The sequence below is a fragment of the Leptodactylus fuscus genome, chromosome 6, assembly GCF_031893055.1.
Source record: "Leptodactylus fuscus isolate aLepFus1 chromosome 6, aLepFus1.hap2, whole genome shotgun sequence".
In the NCBI taxonomy this organism is placed as follows: domain Eukaryota; kingdom Metazoa; phylum Chordata; class Amphibia; order Anura; family Leptodactylidae; genus Leptodactylus; species Leptodactylus fuscus.
Genome location: NC_134270.1, coordinates 14,387,259 through 14,415,219, shown reverse-complemented (window position 1 = coordinate 14,415,219; position 27,961 = coordinate 14,387,259). Strand labels below are relative to the sequence as shown.

Here is a 27,961-nt window from a genome sequence, read left to right as displayed (position 1 = left end):
TGACCTTCAGGCTCCCGTGTAGGTGACAGGCGGCGGCGGCGGATCGGTGACGTCACGGGAGGACGTGCAGAGTTATAGCCGCGAGAGAGGCAGAGGCGAGGAGAGGAGAGAGCGGCTGCACCGACTACAGGTGCCCGGGGACGGGGGTGGGCTGGGGGCGCTCTCTGCTCCCGATACCTGGACTTCTCCTGTATACTCACTCTTCTATCCATGTTGTCTATGGCTGGTGTCGTTTCACTCAGTAATTTCATGGCAATCCGTGTGCTATCCTCCGTATTATACACCGGGGATGTGCCTGCACCGTGTCCGTGTCAGTGGAGGGGGCTCTGGGTCTTGGTTGTGTCTTTTATTCTATTATATTATTGTCATTTCTGTTCTTTTACTCCATGACTTTATTTTTAGTGTTACATTGTATTACTTTAGCCTTGTCAATAAGGAGTTAATGGTTGGTATGGAGTGTGGATATAATGGGGGAGGGGGTGTGTAGGGGTCTTATGGGAATAATGGTGGCAGTATAGATTTCTAATCAATCAGCCGCTACATTGTAACTATTCCAAAGGTCTAGGCACACTTGTTGATTTTTTGATGCATTTTTTTTTTTTTTTTTTTTATCCAGGACTGTATAAAGGACAGAAAATAGTCTTATTATTATTTATTATATTATTATTATTATTGTTGTTGTTGTATTTATTATTATTATTTTTATTATTTTTATATTATTATTATTTATATTATTATTATTATTATTATTGTTGTTGTTGTATTTAGTATTATTATTATTATAATATTTATATTATTATTATATTTATTATTATATTTATATTTATTATTATAATATTTATATTATTATTATTATATTTATTATTATTGTATTTATTGTTATAATTATTGTTATTATATTTATTATTAGTATTATTATTAGTGTTGCTGCTATCATTGAGATTATTATTGTTGCTATTATTATTCTTATTATTATTATGGCTATTTTTTGCGTTATTATTGTTGTTATTGTTAATGTTGGTATTATTATTATTAGGATCATTATTTTTCATGTTAATGTTATCATTAAGATTATCATCGCTGTTATTAATTTGTGTTATTGTTATTATTATCATTAATATTATTAGTAATATTTAATTATTATTATTATTTAATCCACCAAAAACTACATAATAAATCCTTAAGATTCTATTGGGGTCCATTCACATGTGTAATCCAACCTTATGGTCCGTGATAGGATCAGAACAGATAAGACAATAAAGACAGATCCGGTCTATGATGGACAACGATGGATCCTGAGGGACTCCATTGACTTTAATGGGGTCTGTTGGGTATCCATTGTCTTCTTGCTGACATCGCTAGACTTGGGAGAGTTGGGCTTGCAGGACTTTTTCCTCTGATACTGTACAGACTCTGCACAAGTGGTGGGACTTGCAGTTTTCCACTAACTTTAGGGCTGCACCAGGATTTGCAGGTTTGGGTTATAGTCACACGTGGACAGTGCCTTAAGCGGCGGGGTTAACTGATCCTAAGTAGGGTTGAGCTGATCTTGAAATTTCAGGATCGATTTTAAAATCCGATCATTTTCCAGCCGATCCCGATCGCTCACCCCTAATTGTATATTATATATACAGTAGGGTTGAGTCGATCTTGTGATTTTAAAATCCGATTTTCGGTCATTTTTCGTGAAATGTTCTCGATCGCCGATCGGGATCCGATCTTTTCCGATCCCGATCGCTCAACCCTAGTCCTAAGGGTTCGATGAACATTAAAACCCTGGCTAATAGGCGATATAGACATTGCCACAGTGTGTCCATACACTAAAAATGGGGGTACACTGGAATAATCGCAACGTCCTGTCAATTACTGCTGTGGCTGTCAACCTTGGCCACGTAGATATTGGGTAACCCATTGGCTTAGCGTGCCAGGTCTATAGTCATGGTGGGGTATTTTGGCCCTTTACAATTCCTCCATGATGTATCCACAGGTGGCGCCATACAAGGTGTTTACAATTCATATCTGCTGCCCCCTGTGGCAAATGCACCAAACTGCAACCACTGGCTTCTTCTTTACCCCAGTATTATAGGGGTGCATACACACAGTGCATCAAAACTGCATTGGAAAAAACTGTATACTTATTTAATATGTAAAATTAAAAACTGCACTGTGTGAATGCAGGCCATGGAGTCCATTACAAGGACTATTGTCCTGAAGGTGTAAACACAGCCTAGAGATGAAGTGTCCATCTTTTCCTCCCTCCCTGCTAAACAGGTGGCTGCTGTTCACCATTTGCATAAAACTTATTAGCCGCTGCCATGGCAGAGACATCTGTTGTCCTGTTATCTTGATCTTCCCTGTATTTGCGCTCTCACTGGCGGCTGCGGGGAGGATTAATATTCGCCGGGCACTTTAAGGGTTTACGTATAATTAAATAGAGCCCTTAACCAAAGCACTTGTTATGTGGAGGGCATCCACGTATTATGTAGTCGCACCACCCACCTTTCCTATAGACAGGAATGGTGAATTTGCCATGTCGTGATGACTAGAAGTGTGCAGTCATTAAGGGTGCAGTCATTAAGGGTGCAGTCAATCACGCATGCAGTTTATAATTTTAAAGGTGAAGCGTATTCCTTAGGCTTTGGCCCAAATAACTGAAAAAAAAATCCCAACTTTTCTACAACGTAGGCCTTAACTATACACTAGCATTTGGGTCTCCGTCATTCGGGTCCCTGTCTGCTCATAAAGCAGACGCCATATATATAAAGGGGTCCACCTGTCTCACTATTAGGGTTGAGCAATCAGGACCGGCGATCGAGCAAATTTCACGATCAGGATCGGCTGGAGAATGATCGAAAATCAGATTTTGAAATCTCAAGATCGGCTCAACCCCACTGTATATATAATATACAATTAGGGTTGAGCGATCGGGATCGGAAAAGATCGGATCCCGAACGGCGATCGAGCAAATTTCACGATCGGGATCAGCTGTTACATGATCGGAAATCGGATTTTAAAATCGATCCTGAAATCTCAAGATTGGCTCAACCCCAATGACTATAAAACCGGCAAACTAGTCTCTCCACCGATTTTAGGCGGAATCTGCGGCGGAGTCTCCTGTTGTGAATCCAGCCATAAAATCTGCCCCAAAAACCACATTGAAGCTGTTAGTGCACCCAACTACTTTAACCCAACCTTACACCCAACCTTAACAACTCGAAAACCTGTTTTCCGTCTCCATGTTGTCACCACAATGTGTCTCACTACTTACCCTAAGGGTGTGTTCACACGTGAAGGTTTTGATCAGGTTTTCGTCTGTTTTTTTATGACGTTTTTGAAGCTGTAACCAGGAGTGAATTTAGGTGTACAAGTACTATTTGTCATTTACACTTCTGTCATGAGTCACACTTAATTTTGGCTTCAAAAACTGCATCAAAAACTTGCATGTCTGAATATACACAAACCTTGTCACTCAGCTCTTGTAGATTCCTGATTTCTGCCGTGTATTCTTGCTATTCGATGGGAATGTTAGGTGTCAACCTTAAAGGGGATGTGCCCTTGTACTTCCATCACTATCTTTATTTAAAAAAAAAAAAAAATCCATATCATGCAATTTTCACACTGGCCACTAAGCCTAATTATAGACTGCACTTGAAAATTCTGTAGGGGTTTTCTTTTACATTACAGGATTACAATAGAAGATAACACCCATAGCGAGTCATCATTACATCACCACCGATAATAGATGATGTCACAGCTTATCTCCTCCCCCACCTGTCTACAAACCTCTCCCATAGACCTCAATGAGTTGGCTCCAGATTATTGCTGCCTAGGGTTATAACTGTGCTGTAAAGCAGATCACTAAATGCTGTTAATGCATCAGAGGAAAAACTCAATCAAGATGGCCGCCCCCATAGTCATGTACGGAAAATAGAATGAAAGAAAATAAAAGTAAATAATTGTAGATTAGAATATAAATTGGTTTTAATAAATAGATACAACATTGGCGATAGAAGGGGCACTAAAATACTGATGACTAGAGATGAGCAAGTAGTACTCCATTGAGTAGGTATTCGATTGAATACTACGGTACTCGAAATACTCGTACTCGATCGAGTACCACTCGCTATTCGAATGGAAAAGTTTGATGCAGAACCAGCATTGATTGGCCGAATGCTATACAGTCGGCCAATCAACGCTGGTTCTTCTCCTACCGTTAGAAGTCTTCTCCCTGCGCAGTGTCCCCGCGGCGTCTTCCGGCTCTTCATTCACTCTTCCAGGCATCGGGCCTGGGCAGAGCCGACTTCGCATGTCTGCTTGTAGTGCTTGTAGTGCGGCATGCGCAGTTGGCTCTGCCCAGGCCCGATGCCTGGCAGAGTGAATTCAGAGCTGGAAGATGCCGCGGGGACGTTGCACGGAGAAGACTTCTTGGAGGATCCAGCCCGACCCTCACTCGTGGACTTGGTAAGTATAATTTGATCGAACGTTGCCTACCCCTGAAACGAGCATTTTCCCCCCATAGACTATAATAGGGTTCGATATTCGATTCGAGTAGTCAAATATTGAGGGGCTACCGAAACGAATATCGAACCTCGAACATTTTACTGTTCGCTCATCTCTACTGATGACCTTTCCTTAGGATAGGTATCAGATCAGTGGGGGTCCGACATCCAGTGATCCCACCAATCAGTTGCTTAATGAGAGTCGTCATTCGTTTGGGTATTGCAGCCCAATATGGTATACTGGCTGTGCTTGGTATCACAGCTCAGTCCCAATGGCTTGAATGGGACTTAGCTGCAAATAGGCCATCTGTGCAATGGAAGTGACGTCACATGACTTGTAAGGCAGACGCTTCAATCGGTTGATGTGTGAGTGTCCTGGTTGTCGGACCCTGAACAGATATAATATTGATTAATTAATATATTATTTTGTTTCAAATAATAATACTATAATATAATAATATTAATGAATTAATTCATATGTTAGTATATATTATAATAATAATAATATTAATTAATGTCTATGTTAGTATATATAATATAATAATAATAATAATAATAATACTATAATAATATTGATAATAATAGTGTAATAGTACACAAGCTTTGATTGTCATACCCTTGGCCGATATAATATTGATTAATTATATTATTATTATCATTATTATTATTATTATCATTATTATTATCATTATTATTAATAATAATATTGATTAATATATTAGTATATATAATATAATACAATAAAATAATAATGGAATATAATAATACTGATTAAATAATATGTTAGTATAATAATAATAATAATAATAATAATAATAATAATAATAATATAACAGTACACAAGCCTTGATTGTTAGACCCCTCTGATACAATATTGATTCATTAATATGTTAGTATTATTATAATATAATAGTATATCACTACATGAATATACCAGTCCTGGAATCCCCTGTACGTTGGCCATACACATCACATACATCTGTCTGACAACTATCTGAAGGGTTTGCAGAATTGACTACTGGTATTATATTAGGGGAAGGGGCTACTTAATACACATAAATCTAATCCCAGGTCTCCCCCCCCCCCCCATTTTATCCCACCGCCTGTTCGGCCACAATACAACGTGCTCAGGTGTTATCCAGAGCCAGGCTAAAGAGCAAGCGACCAAAAATAGGGCCTGTGTTGGCGTTCCAGGGTGGAGGTTATTTCTGGCGGCCGTGTGAGAATCGTTCCTCCTGAGGTGTAAATGTCACTGAAAGGACACCCCCCTGACCCGGGAACCATCCCAGGCTGCGGACCCCCAGCATTCCTAGAGTGCCGGCTCACAGGAGGGTTAAGAATAGCCGGTGGGGTGTGTGGGTTTGGCAGCCTCCTAACATGGAGCGCCATATGCTGAACTGATGGAGCGTCTGCACAATCGTGAACGGTCCCAGATGTGTGACATTACTGACACCGAGAGCCTTGCAAACCATCTGCATGCTTGGGTTGAATTCACACAGACCTGCTGCCAGCCCATTCATCTGCGCCAATTTTTTTTCTATTTATTTCCTGCCTTACAGCAGCCGTAACTTTGGAAAACTGCTTTAAGATGAAGTGTCCTCCTACTGAAAAGAGTCAATTTTTTTTTTTTCTTAAAGGTTGTGCAAGGAGGGGGTCCGCAGATAAGATGTGACATCATTATAGTCAGTAGTGATGTAATGATGGTTCAGTGGTGTTATCTATAGAGGTGTTATTTTCTAGTCTAATCCTGTGCTGTAAATAAGGAGACTGCAGAAAATAACCCCTTACAGATTTGGCAATTGTCTGTCTATTATTAGGCTTAGTCATCAGAGTAACAATTTCAGGATGAAATCATTTTTTTTTTTTAAATATAGGCAGTCCATTTCCAAAACATCTCCAAAAAACTTGGTTTATAAATTGAGTCATTCTCTGGTGAGTCACTCCCTTTAAGATGAGCGTCCTGATGAGTGACTTCTTCCTGTCTGGTTTCCTTACTGTAAAACCTGTGATGTCATCGGTCACCCTCTACCAGGAAGTCCTGTGCAGCGTCCTCGTCTTGTCAGTAATGTTCTCTTTTTCCAGTGACGGTTACGTTTCGTTGTTTTCTGAGATTAATGATGGCCGCTCGGGTATAGACACAGCACCAAACACTCTGCATTATTAATACCGCCATGACGTGATGTAATGGGGCGCTGGCTGCGGCATTTAGCTGTGCAAATAGACTCAGTGTGGTTCAGGCTTTTGCAAAAAGTTCTAAGTCTGGAACATTGATGTATTCGATGCTAGAGAATTCCAGATCATGAATTATATATATACCGCTATGTATATCCTGCAGACCAGATGTGTACAAAGAGAGAATCAATGCAGGAAAGTGAACTAGTGACTGTAGGTGGCCATTCACATTAGAGGAATGTCGGCCACACCTGCCGCAGCTTTTTAAATGTTCTATTGACTTCTATAGGGGACAATATATAGCATTATATAACTGACCAAACACATAGGATAGCTGTCAGCTCAGGCTCAGCCAAACATGACCTGTTCTGAATGAAGGGGAATGGGGAGGAATCTGCTGCCAGACAATTGGTAGTGGTTTAACCAAAGGATCAGGCATGTTCAGATCCATCTACCCAATCCTTATCTTCCCTGACATCTGTCACACATTAGATGGTTATTATTATTAATTTATATAGCACCATTAATCCCATGGTGCTGAACATTATTATATTAATTCCATGGTGCTGTACATTATTATATTAATTCCATGACGCTGTACATTATTATATTAATTCCATGGTACTGTATATTATTATATTAATTACATAGTGCTGTACATTATTATATTAATCCCATGGTGCTGAACATTATTATATTAATTCCATGGTGCTGAACATTATTATATTAATTCCATGGTGCTGTACATTATTATATTAATTACATAGTTCTGTACATTATTATATTGATTCCATGGTTCTGTACATTATTATATTAATTCCATGGTGCTGTACATTATTATATTAATTCCATGGTGCTGTACATTATTATATTAATTCCATGGTGCTGTACATTATTATATTAATTCCATGATGTTGTACATTATTATATTGATTCCATGGTTCTGTACATTATTATATTAATCCCATGGTTCTGTACATTATTATATTAATCCCATAGTGCTGTACATTATTATATTAATTCCATGGTGCTGTATATTATTATATTAATTCCATGATGTTGTACGTTATTATATTAATTCCATGGCGCTGTATATTATTATATTAATTCCATAGTGCTGTACATTATTATATTAATTCCATGGTGCTGTATATTATTATATTAATTCCATGATGCTGTACATTATCATATTAATCCCATGGCGCTGTACATTATTATATTAATTCCATAGTGCTGTACATTATTATATTAATTCCATGGTGCTGTATATTATTATATTAATTCCATAGTGCTGTACATTATCATATTAATTCCATAGTGCTGTACATTATTATATTAATTCCATGGTGCTGTATATTATTATATTAATTCCATGGTGCTGTACATTATCATATTAATCCCATGGCGCTGTACATTATTATATTAATTCCATAGTGCTGTACATTATTATATTAATCCCATGGCGCTGTACATTTGAAGGTTCACATACAATACACAAAAACAAAACAAATATAATACTAACAATGACTGACTGGCACAGTGGGGTAGAGGGCCCTGCCCGCGAGGGCTTACAATCTATGAGGGAAGGGGGAGAGACAGAAGGAGAGGGGGAGACTGTACAGATGGCAGTGCGGTGATAGTGTTATTGGAGGTTGTAGGCCTTCCTGAATAGGGGAGTCTTCAGGGCCTTCTTGAATCCTGTGATTGTGGGGATCAGTCTTATGTGTCTTGGTAAGGAGTTCCAGAGTATGGGGGATGCACGGGAGAAATCTTGGAGACGGTTGTGTGAGGAGCGGATGAGAGCAGAGCGGAGTAGGAGGTCATTGGAGGATCTGAGGTTACGTGTGGGCAGGTGGTTGGTCTCTCCCATCATTGTTCTTTGCTCTGACAATGCCCTCGTTGCTCCAAATAGCTTATTTGCTTATTAACAAAAACAGTGATCTCTTAGGAATGGAGGCAGCGATTCACAAGGGGGATACATTGTTTGATTCAGGTGACCCTAACCTATCTATCTGCAGGGCTGAGGTGAAATGCAGGGTACTGCTGACAGACTCCTTTTGAAGGGTCTACAATGGTTAAGGCGGTATTGGATCATGAGACATCTATTCCTTCTTACTCTTTGGAAGTAGTAGTATTCATCTATAATATTGATAGCTTATGACTAACAAACATTCTTATTCCCTGGTTAGACAATTGAGCTCTAGAGTTGGCATTGTGTAGTCTGCAAAACTAAATACTGGGCAAGACTGAACAAGGGCCATGCATTGTACGTGCAGCTCGTGATAGGATTGTGTAATGTATACCACACCAGTATGATATAACTTTCTGTATATTTCCTGCATATAACACATTAATTCTGGTTTTGCATTGCACATAGTGGAGATGTTGGTGTCACATTATATCTAATATGTTCAATATAAGTTATACCCAGCATGACTATATAGGGTTACCATATACAGTATATAGTCTACACAGTGGTTACCATATATGGTCTACTTATCTGCAGGGCTGGGGTGATATGCTGGTTCTGGTGGCACTAACCTATCTATCTGCTGGGCTGGGGTGATATGCTGGTTCTGGTGACACTAACCTATCTATCTGCAGGGCTGGGGTGATATGCTGGTTCTGGTGGCACTAACCTATCTATCTGCAGGGCTGGGGTGATATGCTGGTTCTGGTGACAGTAACCTATCTATCTGCAGGGCTGGGGTGATATGCTGGGTCTGGTGACAGTAACCTATCTATCTGCAGGGCTGGGGTGATATGCTGGTTCTGGTGGCACTAACCTATCTATCTGCAGGGCTGGGGTGATATGCTGGTTCTGGTGGCACTAACCTATCTATCTGCAGGGCTGGGGTGATATGCTGGGTCTGGTGACAGTAACCTATCTATCTGCAGGGCTGGGGTGATATGCTGGGTCTGGTGACAGTAACCTATCTATCTGCAGGGCTGGGGTGATATGCTGGGTCTGGTGACAGTAACCTATCTATCTGCAGGGCCGGGTTGATATGCTGGTTCTGGTGACACTAACCTATCTATCTGTAGGGCTGGGATGATATGCTGGTTCTGGTGACACTAACCTATCTATCAAATCAAATCAAAAAAGCTTTATTGGCACGTCCGAATAGATATTTGGCATTGCCAAAGCTAGTAGAGTGTGTGGGGGGGGGGGAGTTGGACTCGGGTGGGTGGGGGGTGGGGGTGGTGTGGGTGGTTTGGGGTATAACAATCCGTGGAGTCTCATCTTCCTCTTCGTTGGTGACTGCTATATGGGGAGGTGGGGTGGGGTGGGGCTATCTGCAGGGCTGGGGTGATATTCTGGTTCTGGTGACAGTAACCTATCTATCTGCAGGGTTGGGGTGATATACTGGTTCTGGTGACACCAACCTATCTATCTGCAGGGCTGGGGTGATATGCTGGTTCTGGTGACAGTAACCTATCTATCTGCAGGACTGGGGTGATATGCTGGTTCTGGTGGCAGTAACCTATCTATCTGCAGGGCTGGGGTGATATTCTGGTTCTGGTGACAGTAACCTATCTATCTGCAGGGTTGGGGTGATATACTGGTTCTGGTGACACCAACCTATCTATCTGCAAGGCTGGGGTGATATGCTGGTTCTGGTGACAGTAACCTATCTATCTGCAGGGCTGGGGTGATATGCTGGGTCTGGTGACAGTAACCTATCTATCTGCAGGGCTGGGGTGATATGCTGGGTCTGGTGACAGTAACCTATCTATCTGCAGGGCTGGGGTGATTTGCTGGTTCTGGTGACAGTAACCTATCTATCTGCAGGGCTGGGGTGATATGCTGGTTCTGGTGACCATAACCTATCTATCTGCAGGGCTGGGGTGATATGCTGGTACTGGTGACAGTAACCTATCTATCTGCAGGGCTGGGGTGATATGCTGGTACTGGTGACAGTAACCTATCTATCTGCAGGGCTGGGGTGATATGCTGGTTCTGGTGACAGTAACCTATCTATCTGCAGGGCTGGGGTGATATGCTGGTTCTGGTGACAGTAACCTATCTATCTGCAGGGCTGGGGTGATATACTGGGTCTGGTGACAGTAACCTATCTATCTGCAGGGCTGGGGTGATATGCTGGTTCTGGTGGCAGTAACCTATCTATCTGCAGGACTGGGGTGATATTCTGGTTCTGGTGACAGTAACCTATTTATCTGCAGGGCTGGGGTGATATGCTGGTTCTGGTGACAGTAACCTATCTATCTGCAGGACTGGGGTGATATGCTGGTTCTGGTGACAGTAACCTATCTATCTGTAGGGCTGGGGTGATATGCTGGTTCTGGTGACACTAACCTATCTATCTGCAGTACTGGGGTTATATGCTGGTTCTGGTGACACTAACCTATCTATCTGCAGGGCTGGGGTGATATTCTGGTTCTGGTGACAGTAACCTATCTATCTGCAGTACTGGGGTGATATGCTGGTTCTGGTGACAGTAACCTATTTATCTGCAGTACTAGGGTGATATGCTGGGTCTGGTGACAATAACCTATCTATCTGCAGGGCTGGGGTGATATGCTGGATCTGGTGACTCTAACCTATCTATCTGCAGGGCTGGGGTGATATGCTGGTCCTGGTGACAATAACCTATCTATCTGCAGGGCTGGGGTGATATGCTGGTTCTGGTGACAGTAACCTATCTATCTGCAGGGCTGGGGTGATATGCTGGTTCTGGTGACAGTAACCTATCTATCTGCAGGGCTGGGGTGATATGCTGGGTCTGGTGACAGTAACCTATCTATCTGCAGGGCTGGGGTGATATGCTGGTTCTGGTGACAGTAACCTATCTATCTGCAGGGCTGGGGTGATATGCTGGTTCTGGTGACAGTAACCTATCTATCTGCAGGGCTGGGGTGATATGCTGGTTCTGGTGACACTAACCTATCTATCTGCAGGGCTGGGGTGATATGCTGGTTCTGGTGACACTAACCTATCTATCTGCAGTACTGGGGTTATATGCTGGTTCTGGTGACACTAACCTATCTATCTGCAGGGCTGGGGTGATATGCTGGATCTGGTGACAGTAACCTATCTATCTGCAGGGCTGGGGTGATATTCTGGTTCTGGTGACAGTAACCTATCTATCTGCAGTACTGGGGTTATATGCTGGTTCTGGTGACAGTAACCTATTTATCTGCAGTACTAGGGTGATATGCTGGGTCTGGTGACAATAACCTATCTATCTGCAGGGCTGGGGTGATATGCTGGTCCTGGTGACAATAACCTATCTATCTGCAGGGCTGGGGTGATATGCTGGTTCTGGTGACAGTAACCTATCTATCTGCAGGGCTGGGGTGATATGCTGGTTCTGGTGACAGTAACCTATCTATCTGCAGGGCTGGGGTGATATGCTGGTTCTGGTGACAGTAACCTATCTATCTGCAGGGCTGGGGTGATATGCTGGTTCTGGTGACAGTAACCTATCTATCTGCAGGGCTGGGGTGATATGCTGGTTCTGGTGACAGTAACCTATCTATCTGCAGGGCTGGGGTGATATGCTGGTTCTGGTGACAGTAACCTATCTATCTGCAGGGCTGGGGTGATATGCTGGTTCTGGTGACAGTAACCTATCTATCTGCAGGGCTGGGGTGATATGCTGGTTCTGGTGACACTAACCTATCTATCTGCAGGGCTGGGGTGATATGCTGGTTCTGGTGACAGACTCTCCTTAGTGAAAAATGAATTAATCAGCCCAATTACCCCTTTAACCTCTGTGTGAAGGTTCCCCAGGACGGCATTGTATAGAATGTGCTTGGCAGCAATGTCCTGGGTTCTATAAAAAGTTTTGGCAGTGCTGAGGAAAACGTTACAGTTTGTTGTCTGGTCTCTTCCAGTCTGAGTGACGGATACCAGATAGTAGCGAGAAGCTTTTCTTTAATTGATTTCACTTACAGGAGCCAAGTTACCAGGACGCCGAGTCATTTGTGCCTAACTTTTTGTGTTTTTTTCCTAACAAGTTCTTAGAATGGTCGGACTGGTTTACTAGTGTCAAATTTGTGCGCTTTATGTTTTGTTTGGGGGGAGCAACTTTTTAAGCCAAGGGGCCGGTGCGCTTCAGGGGCACTATCACTGGTGACTGGTAATTTAGGGCAATGACCACTTTGCGGTTTGACATTGAACCTTCTTCTCTTTATTGCAGGTGGACAGAGCAGGGCACCATGGGAGCGGTGGTTGTGGATGATAATCCGTCCAAAGTGAAGGCGCCGGATGGTGGATGGGGATGGGCTGTTCTTTTTGGCTGTTTTGTCATCACTGGATTCTCCTACGCTTTCCCTAAAGCGGTCAGTGTATTCTTCAAGGAGCTCATCAGAGAGTTCGGCATTGGTTACAGTGACACAGCATGGATATCCTCCATCCTACTGGCTATGCTATATGGAACAGGTAAGTGGCGCTGTCTCCTTCTGGCTCTAAACACCGATCGGTGCGGGAGTCGGTTGTCAGACCTCTGAGATCTTATATCAATGAGTATAAATTGTCAATATCTTGGATTCCGCTTCCAGAAATAGAAGGGTTAATAGTTTATTTTCATGGATTATCAAGAGAAATGTAAATCCCATCCGTATTTGGTGTGACCTTTGGCCTTTGGCTTCCGTCAATTCTTCAGGGTGCACTTGCAGAAAGTTTTTGAAGATCCTGGGCAGGGAGGTTGTTGCCATCTTGAGGAACTAAGTACCGATCTGCGGATGTGGATCTGTGTCTATGGGATGGCACTTTCGAGGAAAACATGATGTGAGTGTAACTAAGGCCGTAACTGTTATGGGATGATCGACATCACATCCATTAGTTTTATTGCGTTTTCGATATGGATGGTTTGCTAAGCTGCAAATGAAGAATATAATATGACACAATTATATAATCCTCTCCAAGTGAGCGATTGGGATGATTCCCGGGGTGAGTTCAGAAGCGGAGACTGTTGGATTGATGGATGATCTGCAGAATGTTCATTTGCCAGGAATTCATTGGGTTTGTGACTCCCTTGTGTCATTGCCCAGCAAGTGAAGATCAGAGCTTAATGGAGCCTGGAAATGAGGAAGAAAACCACAGCAAAAACCAGAGATACAGCGCTGAGCGGCTATGTGTACGTCCTATAGACTATAAACAGAGCGGCTATCTGACAGTCCTATAGACTATGGACCGAGCGGCTATCTGTCAGTCCTATAGACTATGGACCGAGCGGCTATCTGTCAGTCCTATAGACTATGGACAGAGCGGCTATCTGTCAGTCCTATAGACTATGGACAGAGCGGCTATCTGTCAGTCCTATAGACTATGGACAGAGCGGCTATCTGACAGTCCTATAGACTATGGACCAAGTGGCTATCTGACAGTCCTATAGACTATGGACAGAGCGGCTATCGGACAGTCCTATAGACTATGAACAGAGCGGCTATCTGTCAGTCCTATAGACTATGGACAGAGCGGCTATCTGACAGTCCTATAGACTATGGACAGAGCGGCTATCTGACAGTCCTATAGACTATGGACAGAGCGGCTATCTGACAGTCCTATAGACTATGGACAGAGCGGCTATCTGACAGTCCTATAGACTATGGACCGAGCGGCTATCTGTCAGTCCTATAGACTATAGACAGAGCGGCTATCTGTCAGTCCTATAGACTATGGACAGAGCGGCTATCTGTCAGTCCTATAGACTATGGACCGAGCGGCTATCTGACAGTCCTATAGACTATGGACCAAGTGGCTATCTGACAGTCCTATAGACTATGGACAGAGCGGCTATCGGACAGTCCTATAGACTATGAACAGAGCGGCTATCTGTCAGTCCTATAGACTATGGACAGAGCGGCTATCTGACAGTTCTATAGACTATGGACAGAGCGGCTATCTGACAGTCCTATAGACTATGGACAGAGCGGCTATCTGACAGTCCTATAGACTATGGACAGAGCGGCTATCTGACAGTCCTATAGACTATGGACAGAGCGGCTATCTGTCAGTCCTATAGACTATGGACAGAGCGGCTATCTGACAGTCCTATAGACTATGGACAGAGCGGTTATCTGTCAGTCCTATAGACTATGGACAGAGCGGCTATCTGACAGTCCTATAGACTATGGACAGAGCGGCTATCTGACAGTCCTATAGACTATGGACAGAGCGGCTATCTGACAGTCCTATAGACTATGGACAGAGCGGCTATCTGACAGTCCTATAGACTATGGACAGAGCGGCTATCTGACAGTCCTATAGACTATGGACAGAGTGGCTATCTGTCAGTCCTATAGACTATGAACAGAGCGGCTATCTGTCAGTCCTATAGACTATGAACAGAGCGGCTATCTGTCAGTCCTATAGACTATGAACAGAGCGGCTATCTGTCAGTCCTATAGACTATGGACAGAGCGGCTATCTGACAGTCCTATAGACTATGGACAGAGCGGCTATCTGACAGTCCTATAGACTATGGACAGAGCGGCTATCTGACAGTCCTATAGACTATGGACAGAGCGGCTATCTGACAGTCCTATAGACTATGGACAGAGCGGCTATCTGACAGTCCTATAGACTATGGACAGAGCGGCTATCTGTCAGTCCTATAGACTATGGACAGAGCGGCTATCTGACAGTCCTATAGACTATGGACAGAGCGGCTATCTGACAGTCCTATAGACTATGGACAGAGCGGCTATCTGTCAGTCCTATAGACTATGAACAGAGCGGCTATCTGACAGTCCTATAGACTATGGACAGAGTGGCTATCTGTCAGTCCTATAGACTATGAACAGAGCGGCTATCTGTCAGTCCTATAGACTATGAACAGAGCGGCTATCTGTCAGTCCTATAGACTATGGACAGAGCGGCTATCTGACAGTCCTATAGACTATGGACAGAGCGGCTATCTGACAGTCCTATAGACTATGGACAGAGCGGCTATCTGACAGTCCTATAGACTATGGACAGAGCGGCTATCTGACAGTCCTATAGACTATGGACAGAGCGGCTATCTGTCAGTCCCATAGTCAATTGAGGTCCTCCATTCTGATGAGTTCTTGGAGTTTCTGCATTGGACCCGCACCAATCCTATCACTTTTTGGCTGTAAAGTAGAAGTCCTATTCATTTTCCACTTAAGACTACAGCCACACGTGTTGGTCCTTCCTGGTAACTCCTACGACTAGAGTGGTTTTCAGTCATTGCATTGCATAGGTTGGAAGCCATCACAGAATCCACCGCGGTTATTGACAAGCTGCAGGTCCCAATCCACAATGCAAAACACTTTGTGCTGCAGTTTCTTCTGCAATTTATTACATCCCATCCATTTCACTGCTCTGTAACTCATGCTGGGCTAGCTGGCGGCAAACTTGCAATGTGTGGACCTGGTCTTAGTGGAGCAATACTCAGGTTATGGAACAGACCATGTGGCCACTTGGAGTCCCTGTGCGGGCCCACTGCGGACTCTGAGAGCCTTATTGCAGATCCATATAAGACTGATGAGTACGGGAGTCCTTGGACCAACCTTGCAGCGCCAGTCAGGGTGGACATTGAGGTCACTGGATATGCAGACCCCCTCCCTGAAAGAACCCATTGAGGACTAGGGAGAAGCCCTGTTACGGACTACTCATACAGGAAGGGATTCGTGCCTATACTGAGATGACTTTTTTAGCTCTTCTTTTTGTTTGGATTGTTTTTCCGTGGCATGTTGTGCCTCTGCCAGGATCACCGGAGAAGCCTGTATGTCATTTCTCTTACAGAGCCGGATAAGCCAAACCCGGATAAGGACGCTGTAATCCAGCCTAGTGTAGTGTCTGGCTGCTGAGTGAAGACAGACTGATAGTCCAGCTGGACCCGCGACCTGGGGGGGGGGGGAGGGGGTCACACATTTTTCAGACGTCTCTTGTTTTTGTTTCCTGGCTGATATAATAATGACATTTTTGGCCTAAGCCTATGCAGATATAATCCTATAAACAGAGGTTGTTTGATTGTCATGAGCCCATATAGCGCAGAGAATAAAAGGGGGGTGGATTCTATTTTCTAATTTATTTATTTATTTATTTATTTATTTATTTATTTATTTTTATTTATTTTTTTTTACTAATTTTTTTTATTATTTTTTTTAATATTGATGACTAGTGATGAGCGAGTAGTATTCGATCGAATACCTCGCTCCCATAGGAATGCGTGTAAGCGTCCGAACACCAAGGGGTTAAGCACATCCAATATTCACTGCGCTTAACCTCTTGGTGTTCGGACGCTTACACGCATTCCTATGGGAGCGAGGTATCTATCAAATACTACACTCTCATCTCTATTGATGACCTATCTTGCCTAGTCAGACCCTGCTGATCAGCAGGAGCCGCACTGCATAGATCTAGCACAGCACCCTACACTGTATAGTGGTCGTGAAAGGTACTGCAAGCTTGACTTGAGTAGAGATTATTTTTTATTCTTAATTCATCCAATCTGATCGCTCTCTCCAAACACTATTATACCATTTCTCGAATGCTCCAGAGATTGACCGCGTTGTTACGTATAGCGGATTACATGGGGCGGCTCCTCTACGTGCAGGTGGATACTCGCTAGTGTGTAATCTGGTGTGGATAGCTGATGATAAATCTGCTCCTGTCACGCCCGCCCCTGACTAATGAGACTTAATCCATCATTTAGTGACAGCTTAGCCTGTGTGGTATGACACAGGGATACTTCATGTGGATTCCTTGCAGACATCCATTAGCCAGGGCGTGGCCGAGCTCGCATCAGACGCCTGACCAGATATCACATTTCTACTGCAGGGTTCGGTCAGATATCAGTAGTGGATTTATATGTATTGGCTTTTTTTTCCACTTTGGGAATACCAACCAGTCTTATACGGCCAATTTCCATGTCATTGACCAGTAGTGTAATGTGTATGGCCATGGGTAGCCATCCCGGCACACAGACCCAATGTCACCTCTTTTTGATCCTGCTGGGTTCCATGACTCCTATGAATGTTCTGTTGGCCGTAGCGCTCTCCATTCACTTCTATCCTGTGGATGTCTCCGCTATGTACTGATCCATAATACCACGTATCATACTGACCACTAACTACTACCTCTTGTGTTGCAGGTCCTCTCTGTAGTATCTGTGTGAACCGCTTTGGTTGCCGACCGGTAATGATGGTTGGTGGTCTATTTGCCTCGCTTGGGATGGTGTGTGCATCATTTTGCACAAGCATCATTACAATCTACCTCACTGCCGGAGTCCTCACAGGTAGGTACCATCATCATTAAAAAAAAAAGTTATGGGTAATGGTGGTGATGAGATGGGAAACACAAGGAATGTCTCCTAAAGGACAGAGTATTAAAGGAAAGCATGTTTCGCCTACCTACAGGATCTCGGGGATCTCCACTACTCATGCTCACCACCACTCCATTCCATACTTGCCAACATTTGAGTTCAACTAATCCCGGTGTCTGGGCAAGGTCATGCTTGTTTTTGTGCCATGGGCAGACAAAGGTGTTGGCCACGACCCTTTTTTGAGTCATGACGTGCCCACGTAACATATTAAATAAAAGAGAGTCTGGTGGATGCGGGAGCATTCTACTAGACCCAGGAAATTTGCTCACTCTTCTGAGAGTCCGGGAGGTCATCCCACTTTTGGGAACCTCCTGGATCCAGGAGAGATGGCAGGTACGTTACGTTCAAATGGCACAGTGCTCGCTCTCGCTTATCTCCAAACAGTGTCATAGACATTGAATGAAGTGGTTGTAAGGGAATTGCTACAGGAGCAATTCCCCAGTAGCTGCTGGTGAACCCTGGGAGGAGGGGCACAACAAGACCTATCCTGTCCTAAGCGACAGGTGACAACTGGGCGACAAAACCCTACCTCGATATAGGTGATGGCGCAGACAAAACAAACAACAACAAAGGGAGATCAGAAAGCCAAGGGTTCGGTAAAAGTAGAGCAACGCAGTACAGAAACGAGATCCAAGAGAATAGTCAAAGGTAAGCCAATAATAGGAGTACAGGTAACAAATCATCAAGAGTAACAGCCAGCAAGCACAAGGCAATAGCAAGCACCAATGTGAGCCAAGAATAAATAGGAAGGAAGAATGCGCCCCAGACCAAAAAGGAAGATAAGCTTATATTTATGGGATATATTGTATGGATAAATGTATAAATTTCAATAAAGAACACTATGTCATTAAACATGTAAAATAAAGGTACAAAAACATCAAAGTTACACTAGGTTCACACCCGCGTTCGAGTTTCCGTTCCATTTGGGAACCCAAAAAAATGGAAACCCAATCCGATGAAAAAGCGGTTATCTGCGTAAACCCGCAGACCCCATAGACTATAATGGAGTCTGCCCGGTTTCAAGCAGAATGGGGAACGGAATTCCCGAATGGAAACCAGGCACAGCCTTAGTCAACTGTTGCCAATTCTTTGAGGTTTTTTTTGGTGGAGTTGAAGGTCATCGGGCACAGACATAAGCCTAGAAGTCAATTCTTAGTTACAGGCTTATACATAAGAGCATCTATTGTCAGACACCAGGGAGACGTATCTCTAAGGACGAAGATGTATTAAACATGGCGCCATCTGTATTGCCAGGGAACTAAAGCTAATGATTGTGTTCACAGTCCCGAAATAGAACCGTAAACCTCAAGAGAGAACTGTAAGTGGAGGAGGTAACAACAAAGAGAAGAAACCAAGTTGGGGAGGGGGCATTGGTCAAGAATTGGTGGAAGGTCCTCATAAAAAGTACACAAAGATCATTGCGCCCCAACCTGTAACCATATGTGGCCACTAAGTGGTAATGGAGGTGACCTCCAATGTTGTGGAATGGGCCAACACCCATTGACCTCTTCCTATACCGCCCCATACTATTGGGTTGATAGCGGTTACGGCATCTGCGAGGGGTTAGGAGTTGGGGGCGCTCCTTCTTTCAACCCTTCGCCACCAGTGAAATTGGAGTTTAAAGGGATATACAGGCCTAATACACGAAAACAACAACTCACTATATTGTAATACGGAAGTATTGTAGGAGATCGAACAATCCTGGGGTTCAAGTCGCCTTGTGGGACAGTCAAAATGAACACACAATGTGGAAATTCATGTGTTTTGGGCACGTCATCTTCCCCCCCCAAAAAACAATTTAAAATTTTTTTTGCAAAAACTTGCTCATACTAGAAAATGGTACTAAGAAAAACTACAACTTGTCCTGCAAAAAAAGAGCCACCAAAAAGAAAAAAAAAGAATAAAATAGAATAAAAAAATTAGTTTTTTTATTTAGTAAAACATAATAAAACCAATATAAATCTAGATCAGAACCTGCAGAATGGGGGTCAATCGATAAAAATTTTTTCCTACAAAAGACCAAAAATTTCTTTGCCTATTTTTGAGTTTCTTTTCTATTGGCTAACGTGGCTGCGTTTCTTCCACAGGTCTGGGCCTGGCATTGAATTTCCAGCCTTCCCTCATTATGCTGAATCGATACTTCGACAAACGCCGTCCACTGGCCAATGGATTGGCGGCGGCTGGAAGTCCCGTGTTCCTTTGTTGCCTGTCTCCATTAGGCCAAGTTCTCCAACATGAGTTTGGCTGGCGAGGGGGCTTTCTCATCTTAGGAGGTCTTCTCCTTAACTGCTGCGCATGCGGTGCCCTCATGAGACCGCTAGAGCCACCAAAGAAAGACCAAGAAGAAGTCAAAGAAGTAGAAAAGCCCAAGCCTAAAAAACTTCTCGACTTCTCCGTGTTCAAAGACCGTGGATTTGTCATCTACACTTTGGCTGCTTCTATTATGGTTTTAGGACTCTTTGTACCTCCTGTATTTGTGGTGAGCTACGCCAAAGACATTGGGGTTCAAGATACCAAAGCCGCTTTCCTCCTCACCATCCTTGGATTTATCGATATCTTTGCACGGCCTACTTGTGGTGTCATTGCTGGGTTGCAGTGGGTTCGACCGCGCTGCGTCTATTTGTTTGGCTTCGCCATGATTTTTAATGGGTTCACTGATCTGATGGGATCCATGTCAGACACCTACGGAGGCCTGGTGGTTTTCTGCATCTTCTTTGGAATTTCCTATGGGATGGTTGGTGCTTTACAGTTTGAGGTCCTCATGGCAATTGTGGGCACACAGAAGTTCTCCAGTGCGATTGGATTAGTCCTTCTGGCAGAAGCGGTGGCTGTCCTTATTGGACCACCATCAGCTGGTAAGTCTAGGAATGGACAACCCTTGGTGTTGTTGACCCTTTAGGCTCTGTGTACATGGGGCAATCCAGTGCGGAAAATCCAGACCATACATTGAGACAGGACGGTCTCGTACTATACATTTGTAGCTGTGCTTCACCACATTTGGCTTATACCAAATGGAGAAAATTTTTCTGCGGGAGGGTTAGCTTACGAATATAGAAGTCAGTCCCCCGAGCATGCAGAGATCAAACTTTTTACATTGTTGCAACAAGACCAGAAATCTACTGTATTTCAGTCTATTGTGCTGGTCCTCTGACTCTTCATCACGTGACCGACCCAACTCTACTCTGAACAGTAGGAGTAGAGCAGGGTCGGTCAAGCGATAAACAAGTTGTAGAGTCAGCAGCGTAGGCTGAAGGTAAGGAAATGGTAAGTAAAAAATTCCCCCCCCACATAACCCCTTTACAGACTCCCAATAATTCTGCCTCCCTACATTGGCCACTGTTCAGAGCTGATAACAAGGGCAACTGTTGTCTTACAGACATGGCCCATCCATATATTTCATGGTTTGATGCCCGCTGTGAGGTAAGGGGCTTTGCCGATCTCAGCACCAGCTCCAATCGGAAAAGGGAAGGTCAACTCGATATGGGATCCTTCTTTAGACTAAAACTCACGTTGCGGAAACGCAGCTTATTTTGTTGCGTTTTATTGAGCCAAAGCCAGGAGTGGATTGAGTAAAAGGTAGAAGTATAAGAATTTCCGATATATTTCCCTATCCTTATGTAGCCACTTTTGACTAAAAGCAACAAAAGCTGCAACAAAAAAAGCTGCATTTTTCGCAACGTGGGTCCTTAGTCTTAACGAGGATCTGCCACCCTCTATCTTCACACACTGCAGAAAAACGCATCTCACTTTCATGGAGGTAAAGCGCATAAACATCCGTGAAAATCTCTATGGGATTGCCCATAGTACAGCTCTGCTACCTCTATACCTCTCCCTGCAAACAGTGTTCACGTTCCCTCCATTCACTTAGCTCTGATGCCTTCAGATGCCACCACACACTCAGCTTTGATACATCCACATTTCTCCCCATACACTTAACCTTTTTCATATCCATTTTCCCTCCACGCACTCAGCTTTGTCACATCCACATGTCCTCCAACACTTAGCAATGTTACGGTATCTCCATGTTTTTCCCCACAAAGACATGGTGTCCAGTTTCCCCTGTGATCTCCCAGGGATGGAAAGGCACATAAAATTAAAAAAAAAGTTACATTTGGCCTCTCCATCCCTGGGAGATCGCAGGGAAACCTGGACACCATGTCTTTGTGGGGAAAAACATGGAGATAGCATTGCTACATGTGGGAGGGAAAAGTGGATGTGACAGAGCTGAGTGCGTGGAGGGAAAATGGATGTGAAAAAGGTTAAGTGTATGGGGAGAAATGTGGATGTATCAAAGCTGAGTGTGTGGTGGCATGTGAAGGCATCAGAGCTAAGTGTATGGAGGGAACATGGGGGAGGTATAGAGGTAGCAGAGCTGTGTGTGCAGGGAGAAAAACAGAGTCAGCTGCGTTGTGTGGAGAGGGAAAGTATGGAGGTTGCAGATGTGGAGAACTTACAGACATAAGAACTGTGTGTAGGGAAAGTGAGGTTTGCAGAGCTGTGTGGGGGGGAGGAACATGGACGTAGCAGAGCTGAGTGTGTGTAACAAGCTTGTTGTGAAGTTAGAATAAGAACAGAGGCCGTATACAACTGGAAAGCATAACAGAGGCCAAATATTGAAGACTTTGTTTCCCTGTGATATAGTAGTTAGTCCAAAACCAAAGTCTCACCTGAAAAGAGGTCCCACTTTCCTAGAAATTGGGCACCCCTGGTCTAAAGGATTCAGTATTATTGATGACCTATATTCTTATCCTTCACAGGCAAAATTTTGGATGCCACTGGGAGATACATGTTCGTCTTCATTATCGCCGGGACGGAGGTGGTCATTTCCTCCTTAGTATTAACCTTTGGCAATTTCTTCTGCATTAAGAAAAAACCCGAAGAGCCGCACTGTACGGAGGAGGTAGCCGAAATAGGGGAGATCAAAAAACCGGAAGACCAATCGCCCCGAGAGGAGAAGGCGGAAGCTGCCGAGGCCGAACAGTTCCTGAAAGAAGACGAGAAGGAGAAAAACGGCGAAGTTGTTACCAATCCAGAGACCTGCGTGTGAAGGACGACAGAACGTTCAGCCGAGTTTATTCTAGGATTAGTGTTAGGGCTGTGCCAATTATTGATCGCTCCGATGTATTCAGGAAACCAAACCACATATGCAGAAGCCAGAGCAAAAAGAAGAAGTCACCCGAAAGAGTCTGCAATGTTAGCTACTATTCTTGTAAGCCGTCGTCTCGAGCCTTGGCCGGGTTCTCACAGTTCAGGTTTTTAACGTTTTTTTTTGTGTCCACTGTAAATTTATTTATATTTTATTTATGGTGTTTCTTTATAAACTTTTATTTGATATCCGATTTTTGGTTGTATTTGGTAACTTTGAGAAGTGAGTCAATTATATGTACATATATATAAACATATAATTTTTGTAAACATAGTTGTGTCTGCTTTTTTTCTTACCGCTCGGAGCAAATGGGAGGGGTTGCAGTTTCTTAAAGGGGATGTTTGGTCATTTCCTGGTGACGCTTTCCCTTTAAACTGTAATCCCAATTATAAAACCACATCCCAGGTGAATAGAAGAAACTTTGTAAGAGATCTTATTAAGGAAATCTGTTTCCTTCTCCACTTATCAGCTTGAGATAATTTTTCATAGAAGTCTATGGAGAATAGTGGATAAACTGTACTACATTGTGACACGGAACTCATTTAATGCTGCTGTGTTTCAAGAGAAGACAGAAAGAGGCAATAAATCAGTTAGCAGCCTTCCCTCCCCTCTCCATAGACTTCTGTGTATGAGGTGAATCCCGAGACAGACTTTATATAAACAGTCTGAGTGAAGTTAAGGAGGAGAAGGAAACAGATTTCCTTAATAAGATACACTATAAGATTTAAAGATGGTACTTCAGTTCAAAGTGTTGCGATCACTTTAAGGGTATGTTTATATATAGAAGATTTTTGGCAGAAATTTCTTCACTAAAAATCTGTTACATTCCACCTCAACGTGACTTGAAGAAATCTATATGCTAGACTCCAGAACAATCCTATTCAGACCAGCTTCTAGTTTTGGCTTACAAACACTGACGTGTAAATTGGACCACTGTGTTAAAATGGGTACACCGGAGTGATCGCCGATCTAGATTAGTGTCACCAGAACCAGTATATCACCCCAGCCCTGCAGATAGATAGGTTAGTGTCATCAGAACCAGCATATCACCCCAGTCCTGCAGATATATAGGTTAGTGTCACCAGAACCAGCATATCACCCCAGTCCTGCAGATAGATAGGTTACTGTCACCAGAACCAGCATATCACCCCAGCCCTGCAGATAGATAGGTTACTGTCACCAGAACCAGCATATCACCCCAGTCTGCAGATAGATAGGTTACTGTTACCAGAACCAGCATATCACCCCAGTCTGCAGATAGATAGGTTACTGTCACCAGAACATCACCCCAGCCCTGCAGATAGATAGGTTACTGTCACCAGACCCAGCATATCACCCCAGCCCTGCAGATAGATAGGTTACTATCACCAGAACCAGCATATCACCCCAGCCCTGCAGATAGATAGGTTAGTGTCACCAGACCCAGCATATCACCCCAGCCCTGCAGATAGATAGGTTAGTGTCACCAGAACCAGCATATCACCCCAGCCCTGCAGATAGATAGGTTAGTGTCACCAGAACCAGCATATCACCCCAGCCCTGCAGATATATAGGTTACAGTCACCAGACCCAGCATATCACCCCAGCCCTGCAGATAGATAGGTTAGTGTCACTAGACCCAGCATATCACCCCAGCCCTGCAGATAGATAGGTTAGTGTCACTAGACCCAGTATATCACCCCAGCCCTGCAGATAGGTTAGTGTCACCAGAACCAGCATATCACCCCAGCCCTGCAGATATATAGGTTACAGTCACCAGACCCAGCATATCACCCCATCCCTGCAGATAGATAGGTTACAGTCACCAGAACCAGCATATCCCCCCAGCCCTGCAGATAGATAGGTTACTGTCACCAGAACCAGCATATCACCCCAGCCCTGCAGATAGATAGGTTAATGTTAGCAGAACCAGTATATCACCCCAGCCCTGCAGATAGATAGGTTACTGTCACCAGAACCAGTATATCACCCCAGCCCTGCAGATAGATAGGTTACTGTCACCAGACCCAGCATATCACCCCAGCCCTGCAGATAGATAGGTTAATGTTAGCAGAACCAGTATATCACCCCAACCCTGCAGATAGATAGGTTAGACAGGTGCGTATGATACTACTTTTCCAGAAGTCGGACAGGCCGTGTTTCAGATGTTGGGAGTGTAGGAAGTTTGGTTTGAAGGCAGGTAGGAGTGAACAGATATCTTCTAAGGTCATAGGTTCACCATTGGGCAATTCAGAATTTTTGTGCAATTCCCAAGTACATTGAATGGAATATTAAATGGCACCACTTAGAAGTACAATGTGTCCTGCAATAAATAAGCTCTCATATGGCTCGGAGAACAGAACACTTATAAAGTAAAAACTGAGATGGCTGCGGCAGGATGGGGTTAAAACCGATGTCAGCATACCGGATCCAAAATAACAGCCAGAGTCCGGCCAAAATAAATGATAGATACTTGGCAAGTGCCAGTCCGGCATGACAGGGCAAAGCAAAGTCCCTGCATGAATCTCTGTAATAATGTATATAAATCCTAAAAAAATCTTGCAGTTCTGCCACCAAGCCAAATAATATGCTGAGATTGCCTGTTTTCTGCTATGTCTTTGCAGCAGTGACCTCATTTACAGCACACTGATATCATATATACATAGATAAGACACAATACAATAGGTGATGTCACATGCAAGTCAATAGTGTCTGCTCCAGACCACTGAGCCTATGGCTCTTAGTCCAGCTCCAGACAAGACAGAAGACAATCCCAGCGTTGTATCTACAAACAATATTCCTCGCCTTATTTTATGTAAACACTTGGACAACTTGACTGCAACGAGCACACAAAACAAACCTCTGCCAAAGGCAATAATGGAAGCAAATACCAAACATACAACACAAATACGCTAAACTCTCTCACATGGCCTTATTGTTCCCGACCATTATCCTGTGTATATACAGGCAGCCTGTTTTCTTTCTTAAAGGGGACCTTCCACCACCTTCACCTCGTTGCACCCTTCAATAGACGCTACTCTACCGATTCTGGAGCAGTTGGAACCTTTTCTCTAACCCCCACCATTCCCAAGCAATCAGTGCAGCATGGTTCAGCATACAAAATGCTTTACTCTCTGGTGGGCGGTGCTAGGCTGGAGCAGGTAGTCAGAGACCGCCCACCAGACAGAGCCTATTGAGTATTAGGTACTGAAACAATTACTCAGGAATGGCTGGAGCTACAGAGATAATTCCAATTGCAGCAAAATCAGTGAAGCAGCGCCCATTCAATGAGGCAAAGAAGTGGTGAGAGGTCCCCTTTAAAGGGGATGTCCCACAATATTTAAAGGGATTACCAAGTTTGGTTTACTTAAAATTTTTCACTCTTCTTATAATCGTAAAGCTGTTTTGTGAGCAGGCAGTCATATGGCCACACATATGCTTTGCAGACCACATGTCCCAGAAGTTCAGGGATCTTTAGGCTGGGTTCACATGGTGTTTGTTGGTCTGGAACAGGGATAGGGAACGTACGGCTCTCCAGCTGTTGCAAAACTACAACTCCCAGAATGCATACTGGCTCTGCTGTTTTGGGAACTCCCATGGAAGTGAATGGAGCATGCTGGGAGTTGTAGTTTCACAGCAGCTGGAGAGCCAAAGGTTTCCTACCCCTGGTCTGGAACCTTCAGATTCCGGTCCAAAATATGGGTAGCTGCGCACCAGCATCCAGCTGCGCACTCCGCTCCGGATTAGGCCAAAATGAATGGGCCTAGTCGGCAGGGAGTGTCTTCAGGCGGATTTGTGAGGAGACTCGGCCTGAAGAATGAGAATGTCTATTCTTTTTTCCAGGAGCCGGAACAAACCGCTCCTGGAAAAAAAAATAACTGACCGTCTCCCATTGATTTCAATGGCAGCCATATTTTCGGTCAGGATTTTGAGGTGGATACAGCTCAGGAAAGTCAAGGTCAGTACATCCTGCTTCATAGCTCACATTCTACAATAGATACTTTCTAGAGGCTGCATATTTATGTACAACAGGACACATAGGGATAGGATTACAGGAGGGAGGGGGGGAAGAGGCTTATTACTATATACTTATGACAACAAACAATCAATGGCCAGATCCCCCAGTTCTTATCTTAATGGCTGTCTTAATGATGTGTATAAAAAGACATAAACCCACGTGAGATGTTCATCCCATTGTCCAACGTCTGGAATAGGGTCATGGCCTTGTACTCATAAATCAGTCGCTGTTTCCTTGATTTAAAGTTCCCTTTTAAGATCAAGATTTTCATGTCATTGATGATACTGTGGTGTTCCTGGCAAAAATGATTTGGCACGGGAAAATCAGTTCTCTGTTGTTTGATTGTATGGCGATGTGAATTAATTCTCATGAACAGTTCAACCAGTTCCATCCCACCATCAACCTGACGCTCAATCACTCCTTCTCCGAAATAAACTTCCTGGATGCAGTCATCAAGATACAGGACAACAAAATTGAGACATCGCTGTATCGGAAACCAATTGACCGCCCTACGTACCTAAGATGGGATAGTTTTCATCCTAAACACATAAAGAACTCCATTGTATACAGTCAGGCTATCAGATATCATCACATATGTTCAAACCCTGCAGATAGGGACGAACACCTTGGGGGCCTCAAAAACACATTCTTGAGGCAGGGTTACCATCCAAGAACAGTTGATAACCAAATCACCAGGGCCACCAGAATACCAAGATCGGAGTTATTAAAATACAATACCAAACAAGAGAACACTCGGGTACCCCTGGTTGTCACATACAACCCCCACCTGGAGACGCTGAGAGGAATCACACGCAAATTACATCCACTA

General features: G+C 43.7%; 1 protein-coding gene across 1 annotated transcript; it reads left to right on the top strand.

The window, feature by feature from the left end:
* The first annotated feature begins 12 nt into the window (after positions 1-12).
* On the top strand, positions 13-23,160 carry SLC16A3 (solute carrier family 16 member 3). The gene is made up of 5 exons (XM_075279386.1): positions 13-130; positions 12,836-13,077; positions 17,759-17,902; positions 20,077-20,844; positions 22,747-23,160. The coding sequence occupies exons 2-5, from the start codon at positions 12,855-12,857 to the stop codon at positions 23,034-23,036; spliced, it is 1,425 nt and encodes a 474-aa protein (XP_075135487.1). The 5' UTR covers positions 13-130; positions 12,836-12,854; the 3' UTR covers positions 23,037-23,160.
* The last annotated feature ends 4,801 nt before the right edge of the window (positions 23,161-27,961 follow it).

Excerpts from the sequence above, each read along its gene's own strand:
- SLC16A3 (XM_075279386.1), top strand. The coding sequence starts at position 12,855 with ATGGGAGCGGTGGTTGTGGATGATAATCCGTCCAAAGTGAAGGCGCCG. Across the intron at positions 13,078-17,758 it reads GGCTATGCTATATGGAACAG|GTCCTCTCTGTAGTATCTGT; the intron begins GTAAGTGGCGCT and ends CTTGTGTTGCAG. Across the intron at positions 17,903-20,076 it reads CACTGCCGGAGTCCTCACAG|GTCTGGGCCTGGCATTGAAT; the intron begins GTAGGTACCATC and ends TTTCTTCCACAG.